The sequence below is a fragment of the Echinococcus granulosus genome (genome assembly GCF_000524195.1).
Source record: "Echinococcus granulosus chromosome Unknown EG_S00098, whole genome shotgun sequence".
Classification (NCBI taxonomy): Eukaryota; Metazoa; Platyhelminthes; class Cestoda; order Cyclophyllidea; family Taeniidae; genus Echinococcus; species Echinococcus granulosus.
The window spans coordinates 169,074-189,916 of NW_020170478.1; the positions used below are offsets into that span (position 1 = coordinate 169,074).

Genomic DNA, 20,843 nt, shown 5'->3' on the forward strand with positions numbered 1-20,843 from the left:
GAGCGGTCTACCATGGTAACAGAGGAGAGAAGCCTTCCCTACTTATGAAAGATTGTAAAGTGTGGAGAAAGGTTTTTGTTTACAGATTCATTTATGGGGGGAAATTTATGCAAAAAAAAGAAGGGTTGGCAAAACTGTTGCTCAAGTTCTGGAAAAACAGCAGTGGGTCGCAGGACTGCTCAGTTTATACACCTGTTCCCTCTTTCTTGACGAGGGGACGTAAGTAAACAACACTTTCCTCACTTCTGGTGTTGCAAGTCTCCGTGGACTGAAGGTCACTTTTCTTCCGCCGTCACCGACGGATCAGTCTCTGCAGGCCTCCATAAGTAATTTTTTCTCTTTACAGCATGCGAGAGATGGGGGGTGCATGCCTCACCGCGTAGCTACTGACGCGGTCCTCGCAACAAAAACGCATCTGAAAGCACCTCTGCTCGCAACACACACACGAAATGGTTAATTAAAAGGCAGAAAAAGGAGCCTTTTTCAAAATTAAATTCTAAAAAAGTTACAATGGTCCTTCATTCTAAATGCCATTGGCTCCGCGTGTCTAGACAACATATCGTCATTCTGTCTCCCGCATAAATCCCAAGTGTCGTCTGGAGGCAGCGCCGTTGTCGCATTAAATGATCCCTACCCCGCAGCCAGCCTCAGTCACACCAGACCTCCAAGTTGAAGTGGCCTCCGTGATCCTACTCAATCCCCTCAATGTCGGTGCCATCAGAGAGGTAAAACGAAAAGGGGAACTCTATTTATATTTTGCACACGCGAAATTAAAGTACAATGAAATAAAATGCTCAAAATTTTATGACATCCCTCTCAGAGGAGCTCAGCATTCCCCCTTACTTTTGGCGTCGAAGAGGAAGAGAATTTTAGCGAGTAAGCTCAAAAGGGGAGAGAGGGGACGGTGGTGGGGAAGCTAAAGGAGGCAAGGGGGAGGAAGATGCTGAAACCGCGTATCGACCTTTATCTTCAAAAATGAGTCAATTTTTCTCCATTTTTGTGCTTCATTTTGTAAGATTGCCTAAAAAGTCGAATTGGCAGTGTTTACTTTCCATTTTTTTTTCTCCTAAAACAACACCTGAGGTAGTTGGTAGGCGAGAGCGAAGGATATTGCAGCCCTCATGGTGCGTCGGGTCAGATCTCTTCGCCATTCTTAATCTCGTCCAGTGGGTGTTGGGGAGCAAAATAGGCGTCGGTAAAGTTTGCGTGGCCTCCTGCTACGAGGAATCGTAATGTTGGAAAGTAAGCTACCACTAGAAGAATGATCTATTACAAACAAGTGTGTAGTCTTAGAAGGTTTAGCTCCAAGGAGAGGTAAAGATCCCAAGGAATTTTCAACGTCCTCTTTCTTTTGAGTGTGGCCTTAGAGGTGCCCAATGGTGTCTTTAATGTCTCAGTCGTCACGGGCCGTCGCCTCCTCTGACTTAGAGGTAAATGGTTACCTTTAAGGGCATTCAGTCGGCCTGATCTCCAAACCCAGTGGTAGTAACCAGTGCGTCAGACACGACAGACCTCCTGCTGTGGATCTCTTAGTTCTGCAAGTCGAATTGCTCAACTCACAACGAGGTGTATCAGTCAGAAAATAGTGAATTAATTCAGCCTGCAAAACCTCCGCTGAGGGGAGATCGAAAGGCGCCGAGGTGGTACGCACCGCTTCTTACTCATCACGACGCCGATAGAGGGCGTGAGTGGTGCGAAAATGTTTCATAATGTTTGTTTCGAAGTAGACCTTTAGAGTAAATTCATCTGGGTTGCATGCATGAGACCTTCAACTGATAAAAGAATCGGTGTGGCCCGGGGGAGAAGAAAAGAAGGTAGGGCGAGGGAGACATTTATTAGCGGAAGACAATTAGTGACTTACGCGGGAGGCGGTAGTGGTCAATCCGCTAGCAACACCAAGCATCACTATTTAAATGAATATGTGTTACTATTTTTGGTGCCATTTCCTGTTTTTAAAAGACATTAAAACAAACACTGACGTGTTGACACCCACACGTTTCCGTCAGTGGCAATGCAAAATTGCTCCCACTTGGAGTCATTTTTGAGTCCAAAAGAAAAAGAGCATTCTAAAAATTCGTCGATTTTGGCATTTAACTGGTTTTCATTGTTTGTTTGAATCAGTGACAAAGCGGGAAATTTTAAGGGGAAAATCAATCATTTGCCCTGTGAAACGCCAGTCTGATGAATTCAAACAAGGCAAGGTTCCTTTTTGAACTTAGAAATTACACTCTGTGCAATGTATTTTCAAAAATTTTTTTGCTTAATTTAAAAGAATGTGAAACTGATTTTGCGGTTAAATAATACAGTCTGCCGCACCGTGGTGTTTAAAGGCGCAAAGAATGTGAGCCATCCGGGAAAAAAAGCTCTTCTGGTATGAAAAGTCCTCCATTCTTAATAAATGCTTTTGGATCTACACATGTATGGACCAAAGCGTCTTTTTGCTCCTGTTAGTTTTGGGAACTTTTTTGGTTTTTCGACGAATAAGTTGCTGCGTCTAGCTGTGTCTGGCCTGAGAAGATGAGCTGATAAAATCTGGTCGGCCCGGAGATGCGATCCGTGAAGTCTAAAGACATCACTTCCGGTTGGTCGGAGCTGCAAAACAATCTAGAAGTTGTGATTGATAGTTAGCAAATTTTCCTGGAGGCAAGAAGACGTCGGATGATGCCCTCGTCCGCGAGACACTTTTTCTACACCTCTGCGCTACTGTACTCTGGTTTCCATTCAGACAGCGTTAAACCAGCTGCTTAAGTATCATCAAATTCAAGTCGAATGCCTCTACGGATGCTAAGTGATGTGGATGGCTTCGTCAGTTCCCTCAGCACCGTTTGCGGGCCTAAAATAGACCCCCTGAAAGCCATCATTTTTCACCCATTCATTTAAGCGATACTTTTGGAAAATCAATCGCAATAAATTCATCATAAATAAATAAAATAAAAAAACGCGAACTTTTACTCGGTGTTATGAGGTAGCGCTTTTACCCCTCATCCGCAAGAGGTGCGAATCAGCACCTCGACAGCCCTCATGGGCTGAAGATACTACTTAAGTAAGGAACTGCTGCCCATAATTTTCCCATTTGGTGGTATTCTCTAACGGTCCAGGGCTTGAGGAATGTTCTGCCAGTTTTGAAAATGTATCAGGAGAGAAGGGAAACGAGCTCGTCCAGTTTCCACCTAAACAAGGCGGTCCCAGCTGTTTTGGCTGTCAAAACTGTGTTGAGCATTTGGTTTAGTAGACCGCATGTTATTTTTTCCGTCCGAAAAAACCAAGGCACCTAAGTTTCGACAAACACTACCCTGTTTCCTGATTAAGATGATACAGGCGCTGCCAGCATTCAGATTGGTTGGAAGTCGGGCGGAGCAAAATGATCACCTTGTTTACAGCATTCTAGTTCAAAACAAAAAAATGGAGTGTCGAAAGCGGAAACAAGAAAAAGTATAAAAAAAATTGGGAGATATAGATGGATGGATAAACACGGGATGAGCGTGTTCCCACTGCCTAACCCACCCCATTATCTTTACCCCTCTTTCTCGCCACCCAAACCAGAAATGCTCTCAAGTCTCTCCGCCGCCTCCTCCTCCAACACCAGCCCCGCCACGGCCGCCGTTATGGCTGCTGCAGCCGCAGCAGCCGCTGTCTCCACCAAACACACGTGGTCGGCAATAGCAACCACCACCCACCTCACCGCCGTCTCTTCATCACCCGCCACCGTCACCCCTTCCCTGCTGTTGCGCACCCCAGCGGGGGTGGTGGAAGCGGCTTCACTTGATCGGCGCCTCCCACTGCCTATCTTTCTCACAGCCAATGGGAAGGCGGCGCTGCAGGGCGGAGAAGCCTGCGTGCTGGCGGGAGGCAATGACCACTCTAGCTAGCCCGACTGTACATACTTGCAAATAAAGTGATTTCCCGTGCCACCTGTTTTCTATGCGCGGGGGTGGTGATTTGGGGGAGGGGGGAGGTAGAGGCTTCTTTGGGGAAGTAATAATGAAGTAGGGAATGAGGGTTGTGCTTCTGCTACTGTAGGTTAGTGAGTAGTGTGCTCCAACGAGCCAATTGACGTCAGGGATGAATCTGCGGAGACGCCTGACAGATGTGCTGGTAACGACGTCTACTTCCGTGTTCCACGAGAAGGCCATCAACAAGCAAGGCGAAATCCTACTTAAAAGAGTGCTTTATGGAGCTGTCTACCGCATCCATGCGGGGACCCCTATTCCTCCGCCTCTCTTCTAGCCGAATAGAACCGTGAAAAGCTTGGCTGAAGAGCACTAAAGCGGGAACAAAGTGACAAGGAGGAGGAGGTGGAAGTCACTAGCCCAGCGAATGGCTCTACTTGTAGGCTAACCATCCTCCGATCAGTGATTGGCGCATGCAATGTCCTCGATGTGGAGCCCAGTCCGGTCCTGAGTGGTATGAAACTAGTGCACTTCCCCTGACCCAAAACATTTCACGAATGGGAGGGGCGAAACACCAGGCATAATAGAACTGCCGAGATGCCTCAGTAACGTCGGGCCCAAAGGGCTGCAATGCCTGGTGTTCCTAGTCGGCGGGAGGTTTGATGCCACACCCCCCTCTCCGACGTGCAAGGCGTGAGGGGCCTTGTACCGGTTCAGCTACTCCGTTTGACTGAATGTGTCCAGTCCCGTGGGCAATTCAGTCTCCTCAGGTTGTACTTTCGCTCTCAGCAGGATGACCCTCAGACCGTGCCAGCAGCCCATTACCTCTTGCCGACAACTTCAGGGAGGACTCAAGGCGCCGTTCGGAAGGACTGTCGTTGAACACAGTTCAATTAATGCTAGCCATCTTGTTCGAGGTGCTCCACTTCACCCGATGATCTCATGCAAGCGATAGTGGACATCAATTTCGGAGCCGCCTTCCATACTCATTTCCGCGGACAGCGATTTTCCACTTCCTGAATTGCTCTCACTCTTGACGTTCAAGACTTTCGAGTTGTTCATGTCAACCCATTGATATGTGAAGTGTCCGCTTACGAGTGATCAAACAAGAACACGGTACCCGCTGGCTAAAGGTCTGAGTCCTGAGCTGACTCAGGGCGATCTGCCGAGTTCCAAGCGCCATCAGCAGAAGCATTTGCGGTTAACGGGAGGGGCACCCCCTCCTCTTCCTCATCAGCACGCAAGCCAGACACACAAAAAACCCAACTTTATTTCACTTCTCAATAATGTCACCTTTCTGGGTGTTCCTTATCAAGCAATAACAAAAGGGGGGGAGCGATGGTTCAGCAAGAGTTCGGTTAAGCTACAGAAGGAGGGGAGCAGACGAGGAGAGCCGAGTGGAAGGAGGAGGTGATGACAATGAGTTACGAGGGATTGCCGCCTCGTGCTCTTCAGCCTCAAACCTTCGTCAAGAACGACTCACCACCCACCACTTCCATCCACATGGAGGTGAGTGTCTTTTCGGATCGAATGACCTTTATCAACTCGCAAAAGAATTGATTTTTGCCTACAAATAAGAAACGGAATATTCAACATAGGAAGTGGAAGTGAAGCCGATCCATAATACAACGCTCTATCTTCCTTTCAATCAGCGATTCCCTCAGCACTTCCAAGCGTCTTTTCAATGACTGGAGGCGCCGGCCTCAAAGAATCCTTTGTTCGATGGATGGATGGATACAGGATGGATGAATGTGGGTGTCTATAGCCAACAGACTAAGAACATCCACCCATCATGAAACAATATTTTATCAGTTTCGGCAAAAACTACTTACAACACCAATTCAGCGACCAGCCAAGCAGCCAGAAAGAGTAAGCCATATTTCACGATAAAGTTTTGAAAGGCTACATTCTGTTACCACTCTTCATTTAATGAAATCTTCGTCCACTTCAACCCAAAAACATACTATCGGAAGTTGCTACTCACAACACTAATTCAAGTGTCGTCCCTTCAAGGTGACGAGGATTCCCTGGAGCCCAACTCCTAGGTGGAGTAGGTTGTAGAAGCTCAGCGTAAGCAGGAACTACTGCTCACCTTCGATTCACATGCCATCCACCTATCCTTGAAGCACAAAGAAACACTACGAGTAGATACTACTTATATCAGATATTCAGTGACCTTTTACATGCCCCTATGAAACACTTTAAAAGAGCAAAAAGGAATAGATAAAGCACACTCACGCATATCGGGGATTTTTGGAAAATCGGCAATGACTGAGAGAGCACAAGACTTCACTTCCTCCAACTTCTCTGTCTCCCGTTTCACCAGGTCGCCTTTTGGTTGAAGTTGCAGGATGGCCGTCAGCGCCTGGGACAGCTCTGGCATTTCTACGAAGGCAAGGAGATAAAATTTGACGAGCAGGTAATCCTGAAATATCTCTTACGTCAGAGAGTCGATCCCGTAATAGCAAATATGGAGGATCGCAGGTGGGCACTGAATGGACTTACTGTCGACCTAGATATACCTATATGCCAAGAATATTCAAAGATTCGAGTGGAACAGGTAGGCTCCTCTACGAAGAAGACACTACCTGCTAAAAAAATTAAAAGTTGAGGCACACCACCTTTGCGTAAACTCGCATGCGCCTATTTCAGCATCTTCCAGTGAGCCTAATGAATCAGATCCAGCAGCACAGTATCAGCTGATAAGCTCCCAGGAGTCATGGAAAGGACTCTGTGGGATCTAGTCAAGCATGCCCAACAGACAAGTTCAGTCGGTGACAAATTCTAGACGGCATTTTCATTCAAAGCAATCTGCACGAAGTTGAGAGTATTAACTGCGTCAAAAAACCTCCCGGGCCTCTGCGATAAGCCCTGAAAACTGGAAGATGCAGGATTTAAAGGAGCGTCACTCACTTCTAACAATATCAATAGGAGCAAGTTGAATGACCCTTCGAAGAATGTGACAAACGACGAGTTTCACGTGATTGTTGTCCCGCAGTCCTTCAATGAGGGGATCCAGAAGAGTACTCATCGAAAGACGATCCGTGTGGTTCTCCAGCAGGGTTGACATGCACTCGTAGGCCGTCTAGAAGAGGAAGGGGGGAGGAGGAAGAAGCGAAAAGACGAACAGTGGCAAGATGGTCAGGCAAACAGTTCATAGCCGGTAAGATGAGGTCTCCTCTGTGAAGGCACTTCGAATCCCACTTGACACTTTTAGTACCGGAATCCCTTCCATCCCTCGTGGTCTTGAGCGCTCTGCACCGTTCACACCGCTAGGCAGGGCATCTTGCAACCTCCTGATATGCGCACGCATAAAGACAGGCAAACTCCTCCTCCGTCTCGCAAAAGCGGGGCTACGGAAAAAGTTCGTTTCGACATTCCTCTGCACTCCAAGATGACAGATCGTAAGCCTAACTGAAGGGAGGGCCAGCTCGTTGGCCAGTGAGAAGCAGTTGCATGAAGGCAATTGCGACGCCTCGTCCTCTTCCTGCCTCTCCTCCGTCTCTTGTCAAGCTGAATGCTTATCACTTCGACAGGAAACGCCTCCAACCAGATCGCACTACACCGAATTAGAGTCGATGCGCAAATCCGCATATTTTAAAACGCAAATTTTGAGCAGCTAAACCGCCTCCCCTCTTGGCAGGAAGAACGACTTCGCATCCAACCAAGGGTAGAAAAAAGCATCAGATGTCAAAATGACCTCGAAATGATTTGCGCTTTTAAACCCACTTTCCATCTGCAACGATTCCGTCAATGGGAACAAAACGCTTATAAAGGGGCAGTTTAAATGAGGTGGAATGTTTGTTTAAATGTGATGCAGGCCCTGGGGGATTCGGAAGGGGCAAACTTCTGCATTTTACTCCCTTGTGAAGTCATTTTTGACAAGGTGTCAGTTGGCAAGCACCTGGTGTGAATGTGGCAAAGTAGTGAGAATCCCCGCCCTGTAAAAAACGATCACTGCCACGGTGGCCAGTGCGGATTGACCACCATAAGGCCTACAAAGTAGAAAGTGATCATTCTCCCACCAAGAATAGCACGCGTTAAGTTTAACCAATCTGTTTGCCGCCCACAGTTACCATAAACTGATAAAGGACAAGCGTCACGTATGTGTGACATGCGGTGCCAGATAAGAGCGGGTGTCACATATACGTGACGTAGATTGGAACCACAACAGAGCTTGCAGCCTCCCAAGAAGAATCCAATAAATTCTCAATCACTTTTTCCACCAATCGATCCCACCAGTTGAAGTGTTCAAATATCTTCCCATTTGTTAGCTTTTCGACATGAAACTCGATAGATCAAGCGGCCGAGTTATGTCGCCTGGTGGATGCAGTCCTGACAGACTAACGCCATGAGAGTTGGTTGCCACGGAGGCGAGCTGCCGCGCAGAAACTTTCTCCTACATACGATGAGAACCTCAAAAATTCTTACGAATTCCATTACCACATCTCATCTACTGCGATACTCCTGTATCTACTAATATGCGATTGACATTTTCGCCGATTGGGGATGACTTCAACGCCGTCTAGAGGAATAGCCACTTGGCCAATGAGAGAAGGTGCTGGGATCTGCGATGAGACGATGACGAAGGACTCCACGATTAAGACCTACAAAGCGCTTGACAATAGGCCATGAGGACTTTTCGAGCACTTTTCACACTCAGAATTCTGGACAGAGAAGTCTTCCAACATCCTGGGAGCCAAGGTGAGATCAAGAAAATGCGAAGTAGAAAAAAATTTAGATCTATCGAGGTCTTAGGAGTTACAAAAGCACCCTTTTAGACTCGATGAGGTTGAGGACACTAAAATGCAGTCTACAGACACAGACTGTGCTCCATTCGACAGACAGTTCAGAGCACTGTCCACGGAATTACATGGATGAGATTTGGAGGAGAATACAGAAACAGCACCAACTCACCTTCCTCAACTCGACCCCATCGTCGAAGTACACTTTAAAAGGTCCCATCTGCACCTCTCGAATGAGATCCTGTCTCACCACCGTGCCTCGATATACTTCTTCCACAAGAGGCTTCTGTTTCGGACCAATCGGAGCGATCAACAACGGACGAATCAGGGTGGGCCAGAAATGAGCCGCTGTGTTGAAGGTGATCAGCGCGGCGCGGCAAACATCTGGGTCACGGTCCAGGATGTACGCGAGGACATCGAGGAATCGGGAGTCTTGCAACAGGATCTGGACGAGCTCCTGGCGATCATTTAATGTGGTAACGGAGGCGTCGGTGCTGTTGGCGGTGTCTGAGACTGAGGCCATTCCATTCTCGTCGTCCGGGTAGTTTATGCTAGCGGCGACGGAGAGAAGATACTTGAAGGCCGTGACAAGAGTGCACCGAATGGTACTATCGGAGGCGGAGTTTGGGGATTTCAGCTGAAGAAAACGAGGGAGGCAGGTGACAGACCATCATTCGGTTAGTAAGGTTCCAGGTGAACCTTCAACGCTCCAAAAGATGTCCTTTTCATAAGGGGCCAATTGAAAAAGCAATGGAAGGTATAAGTTTCAGTTAAGCTACAAGGTGAAAACCAAACGTCCTCTTCATCTTCAAGATGTCTCCTTTCGCCGAAAACCCTTTAAACAAGAGTTTGGAAGCTGGATCATCTCAAATTTTTCTATGGGAAGGGAAGAGTAATGGAAGGTGGTCCAGATACCCAAAGGAACATTTAAGGGATGGGCTTCATCAGGTGACCTTCTGCTTTGGAAAAAAAAGTGGAACAAACCTCAGCGTGTAGCCGTGGAACCAGTTCCGCTGGCTGCAGAAGCGTAACCCTGCCGAGGCATTCAGCCACCGTATTCCTTGTGCCCTCCTCGGGATGGGTTGCATGTGACATTAGAATTTTCCTAGGTAAAAAGTGAGGAGTGAGGAGGGGATTTGCCAAGTCTGGCAACTGAAAGTGTAGGTGGACATACCAGACCTCCTCCACATTGCGGTAAATGTATTCCGCGGACCGGACTTCAACGAGATTTATGATAGCCTGTGTAGGGAAAGAAATAAGACAAAAGCATTCACGATGACAGTGAGAAATAGAACAGTCCATCGAGAGCGCCATTTCAAACCTGACGCCGAAGACGGCCGCCAAAGACTGGATGGAGTGTGATAAGGAATTGTATGGGTGGATTTCAGCAAGACTACCCTCCCTCGGTTTGATTTTCTAACCTCTCTAGCCAGTTTTCCAGCCCTGAACTAATCGCTGAGCCAGAGGAAAAAAGCAGCGTCCTGCCATACCCCGAGTGTCGTGAACGGGACGTATTAGCGTAGCTGGAACACCGAATCGTCTCGGTGCAGAGATAAATTTAGCTCCTTGTCTCTCTACCCCTCCCTTCCTCCCTCCCTGGCCGAGGCATCACCTATGGGTGGAATTAAAATGCCGTATCACTGGTGAATGGAGAAGTAAGGCAGTCCTAGAACAAATTTGCTGCGAAGCAGAGCAACAACAGCTGTTGAAGTAATCAAAGGATCCGCCCAGGCAACTTCAGACACCTGATCATTTGTCGAGGAACGGTTTTTTTCCTGTCTTGGCTCGCAAAACGAAAAATTATGCAATCTATCTTGATGTAGGAAGAGGAGCGTGTTGAAGTTGAATGAATCCCAAAAGCAAAAGGTCTAAAGCGTTTGGGAGAGAATTCATTCAAAGGCCAGCCAGCTAGCTAGCCAGACAGATAGATAGGAGGCAAAAAGAATCAGACCTCCACCCAGACCACCCTCGAAATTCAGGGATTCCAAACAGAAATCGACTAGATGATTGCTAAATCCACAAAATCAGTTTGGATGGGGATGTAGATGTCATAGATCAAGAAATAATTCAATTTCAAGGGTTGCAACCGAAAAAAACCAAGATATAAAGTCTGAAGATAAAATAAGACTTCGAGGACCTAGGCCTCTGGATCGGTATTCTAGATACTTGCTTAAAAAACTAGTTTTAAAGAAATACTCTGACATCGATTCGAGTTAGAAATGGGACCACAAGCCCGAAGAGGCACCGCTGACCTGTCGCAACGTCTGTAAGAGGTAGAAGACCACCAAATTCTGCTCATACTCTTGATGGAAGAACTGCAGAAGTTCGTGGACCGTCACCGACGGTTCTCCCGCAATCAAACGACCCAAACTTGCAACGGCTAGGGGTCGCAGCTCTGAAAAGCCGCTACCACTGCCTGATGCTGTCGCAGACGTGGAAGAAGGAAGCGGAGATGAAGAAGTCGGGGCCTCATCTGAGGGAGGTGGTTGCTGATCCGTAGAGGGGAGAATAGACTTGTTCATAACGACGTGGTCCATGAGAATGTCAAAGACGTCCCCACGATGACTGATATCACTGGAAATTGGAAAAGGCATTCAATAAGCAGTTATGCTGAGCACTTCAGTCGCCAACCTTCTGTACACTTCATTTAAAGTGCTGCCTCAAGCCAAACCAGGGCGTTTCACTTCACACGCGCACAGCAGCAAGTCTTCATTCTAGCCTCTCACAGCTTCTCGTGGCCTGGGGCGATGGTGTTCAAGGATACGGCGTAAATCTACCACTAACCTTCCGACAGTCCCGCACGCTTGCAGTGCAGCTATCTTCAGACTTGTACACCTTATGACGGATTGAGGAGTAACTTCAAGGCCACATTGGTGACAATGCAGTGGAACAGGCCCGACAGCTATCACTCACATTCAAACGTATCGGTCGGTTGGTGGCAGAAGGAAGGAATCAGGTGTAGAGAGACAAAGTTATGGCGACTCGCACAAGGAGGAGCGACTATAAACACATCGACCCCTGGTAACCAACCTAAACTCAAGCAGCAAAACGGAAGAGAATGCAACCAGGACGTAGTGGAGAGAAGCTACCTTTGATGCCTCTGTTCCAAGACACGAAATGCACTCATTTGTAGCCTTAATTCATTTCCTGGCCGAATCACTTTAACCCAGTTTGCCAGCACTACTATCCATCTAAAATGCTAAATCATTACAACACGATCCCCATTCCAGTCGCCCAGTTGATGTGCGAGGCGGAAGAGTGATCGTGGAGAGCACCAAAGACAGGGGGTCAAGACCAGACGGGGAGGGGAAGGTTAATGCACCAACGTGTGTCGATCAGGGTTCCATTCAAAGATTACAAAATGGGGTGCAAAAAAACTCAACTTACATTCTGTAGCCAACGTCACCGAAAATAATTATGTACAGATAACGTCTCGCGTAAGGGGTTGTCTTTTTCTACAAAAAAAGACACAAAACACTCCAAACCCACCATTTGGGACACATTTTAAGAGCAAAAAAAGTGCTTCTAGGACTACCTTCAGTTCAGCTACCATCTCCTCCATGGTCGAGTCAATCGAATTCAACTGCCCGTAGCGCGGCAACTGCAGAATCAACTCAGCACAAACACGCGCCAAGATGGATAAGTCCTCCCTGATTAGTAGGAAATTCTCACTCATCTCCACGGAGGTATAGTCTGCCAACGGTTCGAGCACTTTTTCCAGCATAAACTATAACAAAGAGTGAGTAGAGGCGATTTGTGTGAAATCCGCGGCTGCTGTCCAAAACAGCATCTAGGAGATGTTTGTTGAACTCACCTTCACAGACAACTTATGAGATTCGGGTCTGTACATACCGATACTTTGCATCAGATGCAGGAGAGCGGTCAACAGAGTCGACGAAATAGAGCTTGAATGGGTGAGGCCAATCACCGGGTCCAGAAATTTCTCTCCCGTGTAAAAGTCGGCCACCGTAGCCTGCTGGACCACATCACAACGTGAGCACTGTTTCAACACAGCGGCGGCTAATTCAAGGGCCTCTTGCACTACAGCAGGATTGGGATCATTAAGAAGGTCCGGAAGAAGAGGCAGGATAGCCGCAACATTTTTATCCTCGTTCAGAATAAAGTCGCGTGGAAAGTGGGAGCAGATCACGGTAATACAATGTGTCGCGGCTGCACGGAGATGACAGTCGCGCGCTCGTAGCATCTCCAACAGTGTTTTCGTCAGATCGCGCTAAAAACACCTTTTTTCAGCGACCAATTCCACTTACCGATACAGGGCATGTCTTGATACTGAGCGGACTCCTGAAAGTGAAATGATGCAATTATCTTATGGCTTATAGGCAGTAAAAACCTTTCCCCTAAAAGTCACTACGAACGCGAAGATGACGGAGAGCGAACGAATAGCGGGGATTCGGGTTGTTTCGATGTCCAAGAATTTGGTAAACTGATCCAACGTATCCTGAAGGCATTCTGGACTTAGATCCTGCCCCAATTGTTCAATGAAAGTCGAGCTACAGTAAAGAAACCGACAGGAGTTTGAGAGTGAAAAAGGAGGACGACCTACACAGTAACCATTGCCTTCTCCTTAATTTCAAGGTCACATTTGACCACTTTAAGCTGATTCAAAAGGGCGGGGAACAAAGATACCATGGAAGCAACGTGTTCTACAAATTAACAAAAACATCTTTTTTAAAGCCTTATGCGAAATACGGTAGGCCAAGAAACGCGTAAAGGGGCAGTTACCCAGCGGTCTCCGTTGGACGAGGATTTGCGCCAGATCCATACCCTCGTAGCAAACACGATAGAAGGCATCCGAGATCGCAGTTAACGCAATCTGTTTAAAAAAGAAAAAGAATGGACCGACTACCCACTTATGCCAAATCAAACACAAAGGAGGTTAGAGGTCAAGCGTGCGCACCTCATTGAGAGTGTCCGCGAGCTCTTTATAGCTATCGTATTCGTGCGTTTCGATGATCAGATGCAACAGTCTGAGAAGGTCGATCTTCACCGAGTTAGTTGTCGAGTTTTCACTGTAAGATACAAAAAGTCAGGAAATGGGATTACAAGAACATGGCACTTCATTTTGGGTTCTTTACAAACCGGACTTTTAAGCTAAGCAACGCATTGAGGTGACAAGCACAAAGAAAGGAACTAGCAGTATTTGCAGAGAAATACTATTCATAATGTAAATAAGTAGAAATGGGGCCGTTCGACTACAAGTTATAGGTGGAATTGATGCTGACTACAACTGAGTGGACAAACTTGCCAACTCACGCCCCTTTTTGTTCCGCTGATGTGAGAATACGCGATAAGACGTGGTCCAATACTACTCACAAAGGATGGTAAGTAGGAAAGTGAAAGTCGATTCGTGCAGCAGTTATGGCTCACCGATGGAGAAGTTAATCACCCGACACTTTTCTCAAAGAAATTTGCCTTGAACAGGCACAGACGGGGGCAAAAACTAGAAGACCCCTCAAAACGCACAGCCACAGTAGTTGCTACTTACAAAGTAATAAGTAGATCCACTAAATTATTCGTCCTCATGACTACAATTTTATGGACAAAAGTTGACCGGAAAACTGGCAAGTCTTTCAGCCACGACCTGAGATCGCGAGCCACACTCCTCACCTGAAATCACCCTTCACCATCTGTACAATGGTAAGCAATTGGTCGGTGAGGTGGCCGGGCAACGCGAGTGCCAGCGCACGAATAAGAGCCAGCACCGCCTGGTGAGAAGCAGGAGTCGTCTGCAGGTGAACGAACGAAAAAAGGAAAAAAACGAATACGTGAAGGAACAGAGGTCTCACAACCAAGCTAGTTTTATTGATAATAGGGAGCAACTCGACGCGTCACAAATATGTGACGCGAAATCCCCCATCGATCCAAGGAAACTCGCTGTACCGAATCGCCCAGACTGGCTGGGAGGAAATTAATTAAGGTGTCCGACAGTCTCAGTGTAGTGGTTGAATAGTAGCTGAATCGGTCAAAGGGGACAACGTCAACTGGTGGTATCTAAGGAGAACGGAGCGAGTTGGTGTTAGGTGACGAGTTCGTTCAGAGGAACTACCACCACCGCTTGAAAGGACTCAGCGAAATTGACACGGAACCTCTTAAAGGCATTCCACAGCATCTATGCTAGGTACTGTTTACGCTCCCCCAATAATGACGGTGAGGCAGCCATCAACGGAAAAACTGCTTCACCTCCGCATTCGAATTCGACCCACGTGATTTGAAGTCCACGGCTGGAATTGATTCCATCAAACACCTCGACATGGCGAATTCACTCATCACTTGAAATATCGTGGCTCGTCAGACCTAAGGAATGGGTCACCCTCAAGTACCAAAATAAGAGCCTCTGCCCGACTCACCTGCTTGCCACCAGTGGCGTAAGAGACCAACCATCAACTTACTTTTACGCAAGGACTACTCATTCGGGAACTGCTGCGTTTGGATGAGGAGGCAGAAGTGAAGGGCTGTATACTCTGGAAAATGCCTGGCAAGAGTCGCAGAAGCATGGACTGGGAACTGGATGGAAGAGACAACAGAATATAAATAAGTAACGATGAATGAGTGCATGGATGGACGGTTGCTCAGAGAAGTATACAAAACAGCCTCGCTTCCTCTCGTTCCTTTTCTCTTACCTTTGCTGACGAAGGCGAATCTTCAAACTGTTAGGATTCTTCAAAGTCGTGGCCTTTACCATGGTGTTCAAGCAGTTGAACACCTCCAGTCGTGCCGCCTCATTTCGATCCTCTGTGCAAAACAATCGAACCAACAGTTACCAATCCGGGTGTTGTGAACTCGTCTCCTGCTCCTGGCAGGCTGGATAACTGCGAACTCACCAGATAGGCGAGAGATGAGTACTGGAGCGAAGTAGGCATAAAAGTGTCCCAACTTCTCCTGATAGGCTTGAACACATGCGTCCATCACTTTGGCTGCGGTGCGTCGAACCTTCCAGCTCGTATCATCTTCTTCCTCATCCCCCTCCTCGTCGTCGTCGGCATCTTCTCCGTCATTCTCGTAATCCATGCCCACGGGGGAGCCATCATCGTCTGCATCTTTAAAATTGTCGTCATCGCCGCTGCCACCCAACACCTTCGTACTAAAATGAAAACCAAATTGACACAACCACTTGACATTTGTCAACTGATAACATCCATCCGCAAGCCGCATTCAGCAGAACCTCCGCTTTCTGATATTTGACTTCTGTGACAAAGTACCAACGCCCTCCCTGGTGATGATAGACCAACTTCCCCACACCTCCGAATTCAATGACTGGAGGCAAAGCCTAGAGATCACAGAGGTATGGCAACCCACGAACCGGTATCCATTCCTGGCACTCACGTCAAGAAGACTCAACCACTCAGCCCAATGTTTCCACCCTAATGCCGCAATTCTCCCCCCAAGAGCCTCAGCTCCTACGAGGTTTTCCATGGAAAACTCAACTTACTCCCGATGAGGCTTTAGCCGATTTCGGGTGCACCGGATGCGCTCCCTACTTACTCCCTATTTAGTGCCGCTCTTGGAAGCATCAACTGCATCTGCTTGCCCGCTCAAAACAGGGAGAAGGCACAAAAGAAGGAACAGACACCTGGTATCGGGATAGATAATATGGTCCTGTCGAGTTTTCGGCTATCACTGAACTGACAGCAAATCAGAAGACTCCTCCAAAGGCCCACTCCACTACAGTCACGATCAAGAGGAACGCAATAGCGAGAGCTGTTGTATTGAAGAGCTAGGTGGTGAATGCAGAGCGCGGAGCATTCCTCCATAATTTGAAAATTAGAATTTACCAAAGGGAACAAACTGGGGGTGTCGAAGCTACCAGAAGTTTGCTGGATTTCGGAAAATGGCTGCAATGAAAGAAAGCTATAGATAGACTCGCTTGACCTCGGCAGGTAAAGAGCCCGCTCAGTACTCCCACTTCAGCAGCAGCAAAATGAAAGAATGAACTTGAGAATGGATTTAAGATGGACGGATGCATGCATCTGCGAAGAACCCAACATGGTAGATAAAAAAACAGTGCCAGAAGCATCCACCCGTCTCAACCTGTGGCTATTGCTAACCTTTCAATCATATCAATGGAGGACAGGCCTCCCACTTCCACGATGAATGGAAACACCAACAGTCTCTAATTCAACAACAAACTCACGTGGACGTTGAAACGCAGTTGGGATCATAACACACCAGACTGGCCAGCACATAAACGATCTACAATGGCAACAAATAACAACACGAAACCAATTACTAAGGTACAGACTCGGCTTCAAGAACCTACGAAGGGCACTGGAGTCAAACCGAGACTAATCCTCACCCTGCATCAAACTCTCCTAGGGTAGTTTAGCCGTCCATAGTTACAAGTCCAACTATACCACAGCCCTTCAAATGTTGGCATTCCCAAAGGACCACTTTTCACTCCGTCCTATAAACTCACAAATCCCAATTTCACCTGAAAGCCTCTGCAAAACTCTATTCTACTTCTTCTGAGCTCCAGTCACCTTACCTTTTGGAATTTAGTATCCAATAGACGAGACAGGTGTGAAGACTGCGTGGCGGTGCGTTGACGTGCCCGAAGTAGATTGTAGAGACACTGGAGACCCAATTCCCTGAATTCATTGGCTGCATCGCCTGAGTATAAATCACCGAACTCGTGTTTCAAGTGAGGCATAATGGTGTCATTTATATCGCTGTCCAGAAGGTGAAGAATCAGTCCGTCATAGAGAAGGTGGGAGGCTTGGGAAGCGAGGCATTCAGCATTGCAACTAAGAGGAAGATGAGGCTTTGAATGGAACGAATTTGTGATCTGGTCTGTGTCGTTACAGAATTGTTGATTGCGTCTTCAATCAAGGAAGACAAGCAAGTAGCCTTTCATTTCACACGTGAATATGGCCAGATGGTTAAAAGCATTCATCAATCTAAAAAGGTCTGACCAATCTTCAAGCGTGAAACACGGGCCCGTAGAGTACGGCTGTTCAAAGTTAACATTCACACGACACTCCATTTTACAGCAAGATCGAAGTGAATTCGCAAAGACCTAGTCGAAATTAAGACAACGAAGGACTTGGATGTGTCATCGGAAAAGAAGTCTTCCAAATGTCTGCAGGATACTTTCGAAAGTGGCTGGCATCATGGATAGCGTCCAGGTAACCTCCCTCTTGTACAGTATTTACAGTGTCAAGAAAACAGGAGGACGAATTCGATGCAACGCAAAACTATCGACATTTTGCTCATGTCTGCCTCCAACTTAAAGCATCCAATTTTCATTAATTAAAAATATGAAATCTTAAAACCCAGAGCATTACATCACACCATGTAGGCGCCTTGTACCCCCGCGTAACGGGATTCAAAATATTAAAAAAAATAGCATGAGTAAAGTGCTTCAGGAAGCCCTCTTGTGCTACTTTACTAAAAAGTTTATCGTTAAAAAAGTTGGAGACGTTGAATTTGGTCGCGAACGTCTCTAAATAACTTTGAGGCAGTTAGAGGAAGAAATGGACTGTTTAAGAAGCCTCACAAATGCCAGACTTCTCATTACATCTAATATTAAATACCTCAAGAAGGCTATCAATCAACCAAAGGTTTCGGTAATGCAAGATTTGTGTGTCATTAAACGCAGATACGTAAACACATGGCACAAACAGGTGTCGTGAATTTCATTTAATTAGCTCGGGACAAGAAAATCCACCTTGCACCACCATTCATCATCACCATCATCAATTCCTCCACTACACCAACTTTCTCGTGAACGGTGGTTACAAAGTATGGAAGAGATGAATTCGATAAAACTGCCATTGACGTAGCTCCAGCCTCAATGATCAAACCTTCATCGGACCAAAACTCGCCACCTAGGTGCCATGGAAGCATTTCCAATTTCGTTCTACTGTTCAAACAAGTCGTAGTTCCCAGAAGAGCGGAAAAAACGAGGTAACCTCTGAAGTACTCCAAGCATTCCAAACGGGCAACAAAGTAGAGCTGACCTAACCTTGTACCGTCAGTGAGAGCTTGACAATGCCCAGCACCACTAAAGACGTCCAAAAAAATATCAATTTTTGCATTGCAGAGTTCACAGAAAACTTCAAACACGATTCAAAGAACCCCAGCGATGCTTTCAAACTGTTCCTCTCCACGATCGTTGAAACAAGAACTTAAACTTCAACAGTTGCCCAATGTTGACACTGACGAAAACTACAAGGGAGACATGTCCAGTCGAAACTTCACCACTAAACTTTTGTGGTTGATAAGTCCGAAAAAAACATTTTACTTGTGTAAAATAACTTACGCTAATGCAACGAGACACTGAAGTGCGACTTTAAAGTACGATATAGTCAGTTCCTCCTGTTGCTCTAGGGGTTGCGGCATATCGAGCCGTACTCCAATATCGGCTTGACACATCACCTTCTCAAATCGGTCTGACACAAAGTTAAGTAGAGCTGCGTAAGTATCTTCAAAGGAAATGAAGTTTGTGACCATTTGAACAGCTCGTTTGCGCAGAGCCGGTTGCGAACTATTCAAGGCTCGGAGCATGCACTTTTGAATGTTGGGGTAGGAGGGTATTAGATGTTCACCGAACCTAGGAGAGCAAAAGTCCCGTAGCTAGCTAATACATATCAGGATAAAGTCGTGGAGGTGTGGAAGAAATAGGCTTACCTCGAAACCATATGTCCAAGGATTTCACAGCATTCAACCTGAATAGAGCAGCTATCGTTACAGACCGCCTCGACCAGAGAAGGAATCGAGTGAGTGGCAAGAACGGATAGGAGTTTGACGTTATCCGGAGGAGTTGCATTGACCAGCGATTTTAATGCTACACAAGAGCGTGTATTCGAATGCGACTAACTAACCCAGAACGGACACGCTGTTACAGCGCTCGTTACCAGAACGATACATTCCAGCAATTACCCCCTCCACAATTGAGATGCTCTGCGCTTCCACCACTACCGGGAATAAGGCCGAAACGCTAGAGTGGGAAAGTCGGAACAAACGACCAAACATACGCGTTGACTGCCAGGCTTTGCACCTCTCCGTGGGTGTCTTGGAGAAGTTCAAGAGTTTTTTGAACTAGCTATTAAGATTCAAAAAAATATTCTACCACTACAAATTTCTAACTTACCCTGCAGCTCAAAACTTTCTGAGTTAGCGACCCGGATTGGATGCCAATAATCAGGTCATTAAGAGCCATGAATCTGAAATCCGTGTCCGGAGACTCCATCTGAATACCGAACTACAGGCTTACAAGACACAAATACCTTCTCAATTAAGGACTCTACATTCGAACATCTCGCCATCATCGACGAAGACATGATAATAGCTCAAGCCCCACTTTCGTAATGACCACCTCAAATATTATTGGTTCGAATTATTAGGTGAATTTATTAGAACGCATTCCAAAACACCAAATAATTCTAGGTTTTAACGCGCAAATGCTTTTTAAACTGTTTTAACTTTTTTGTTGCAAGCTAATTTTTTAAAAAACTATATTATATCAACCAAGTAAAGTGATTTATTCATAACTCTCCCGTGCATAAAACGCCTAATCATCCAAAAGCTTCAAATAACGTACTAAATTTTGTAGTTGCACCGTTAGTTACCCTACAAAGTATCCATCGAAATTTGTGTTTGCATGATAAAGTTCATTTAAGCGTTTTTGTGAAAGTGTGGCGACCTGAAGCTTCTTTGAATAAGAAATAAGACAGAAACATCCTGTATTGACAATATTATGAAGAGCGTACTGTAGCGTCCCGAGACTTCCTGAAGGCGAAAAAAGACAAAATACTCGGGCAGAATATATATTCAGCGCAGAGAAGGTGTCTGGGCTATTGGTATGGCCCGAAAGGCCAGCCAACCCAGCGAGGTACAAGAGAATTAATTCAAAGTACAGAAATGGCACCTCATCAATACTGAGGGATAAACCACTATCGTATTAAAGTACCTTGGCTGAAATAGTACTCGTTCACAGTACTCTTTTCCTAGGGCATAGTTGACGTCCTTTTCCTCCTACGTACTTACAGTGGTGGTGACCCTGATAACCCACTACGAAATCTTAGAGTTAAGCAAACAATAATTTTTTGCAATTCACTACAATGCAGAACATGGAGACCCACTGCCTGTCTTTACTAACTGCCTCTTAGGACGTGTATGCGTGGAAAATTACTTTTCTTCCTACTTGCTATAGCCTATTAAAACTTCGGGAAGGACGCGTGACTCTACA

The 20,843-nt window shown here is 46.4% G+C and overlaps 2 protein-coding genes across 2 annotated transcripts; one reads left to right on the forward strand and one right to left on the reverse strand. All coding sequences in view use genetic code 11, as the record gives it.

Moving 5' to 3' along the window:
* Window positions 1-3,476: 3,476 nt before the first annotated feature.
* On the forward strand, window positions 3,477-3,869 carry EGR_08191 (hypothetical protein; the record flags this gene model as incomplete). The annotated part of the gene is made up of 1 exon (XM_024497440.1): window positions 3,477-3,869. The coding sequence occupies one exon, from the start codon at window positions 3,477-3,479 to the stop codon at window positions 3,867-3,869; it is 393 nt and encodes a 130-aa protein (XP_024348150.1).
* A 1,478-nt stretch (window positions 3,870-5,347) lies between these two features.
* EGR_08192 (Cullin-associated NEDD8-dissociated protein) lies at window positions 5,348-19,920 on the reverse strand (the record flags this gene model as incomplete). The annotated part of the gene is made up of 28 exons (XM_024497441.1): window positions 5,348-5,457; window positions 6,129-6,275; window positions 6,804-6,975; window positions 8,808-9,272; window positions 9,620-9,740; window positions 9,810-9,874; window positions 10,888-11,209; window positions 12,023-12,090; window positions 12,171-12,362; window positions 12,450-12,866; window positions 12,904-12,937; window positions 13,012-13,146; window positions 13,200-13,299; window positions 13,379-13,469; window positions 13,554-13,665; window positions 14,264-14,382; window positions 15,046-15,160; window positions 15,277-15,388; window positions 15,478-15,737; window positions 16,788-16,846; window positions 17,139-17,397; window positions 18,321-18,656; window positions 18,915-19,205; window positions 19,283-19,439; window positions 19,477-19,592; window positions 19,630-19,697; window positions 19,746-19,856; window positions 19,882-19,920. The coding sequence occupies 28 exons, from the start codon at window positions 19,918-19,920 to the stop codon at window positions 5,348-5,350; spliced, it is 4,593 nt and encodes a 1,530-aa protein (XP_024348151.1).
* Between the last annotated feature and the right edge of the window lie 923 nt (window positions 19,921-20,843).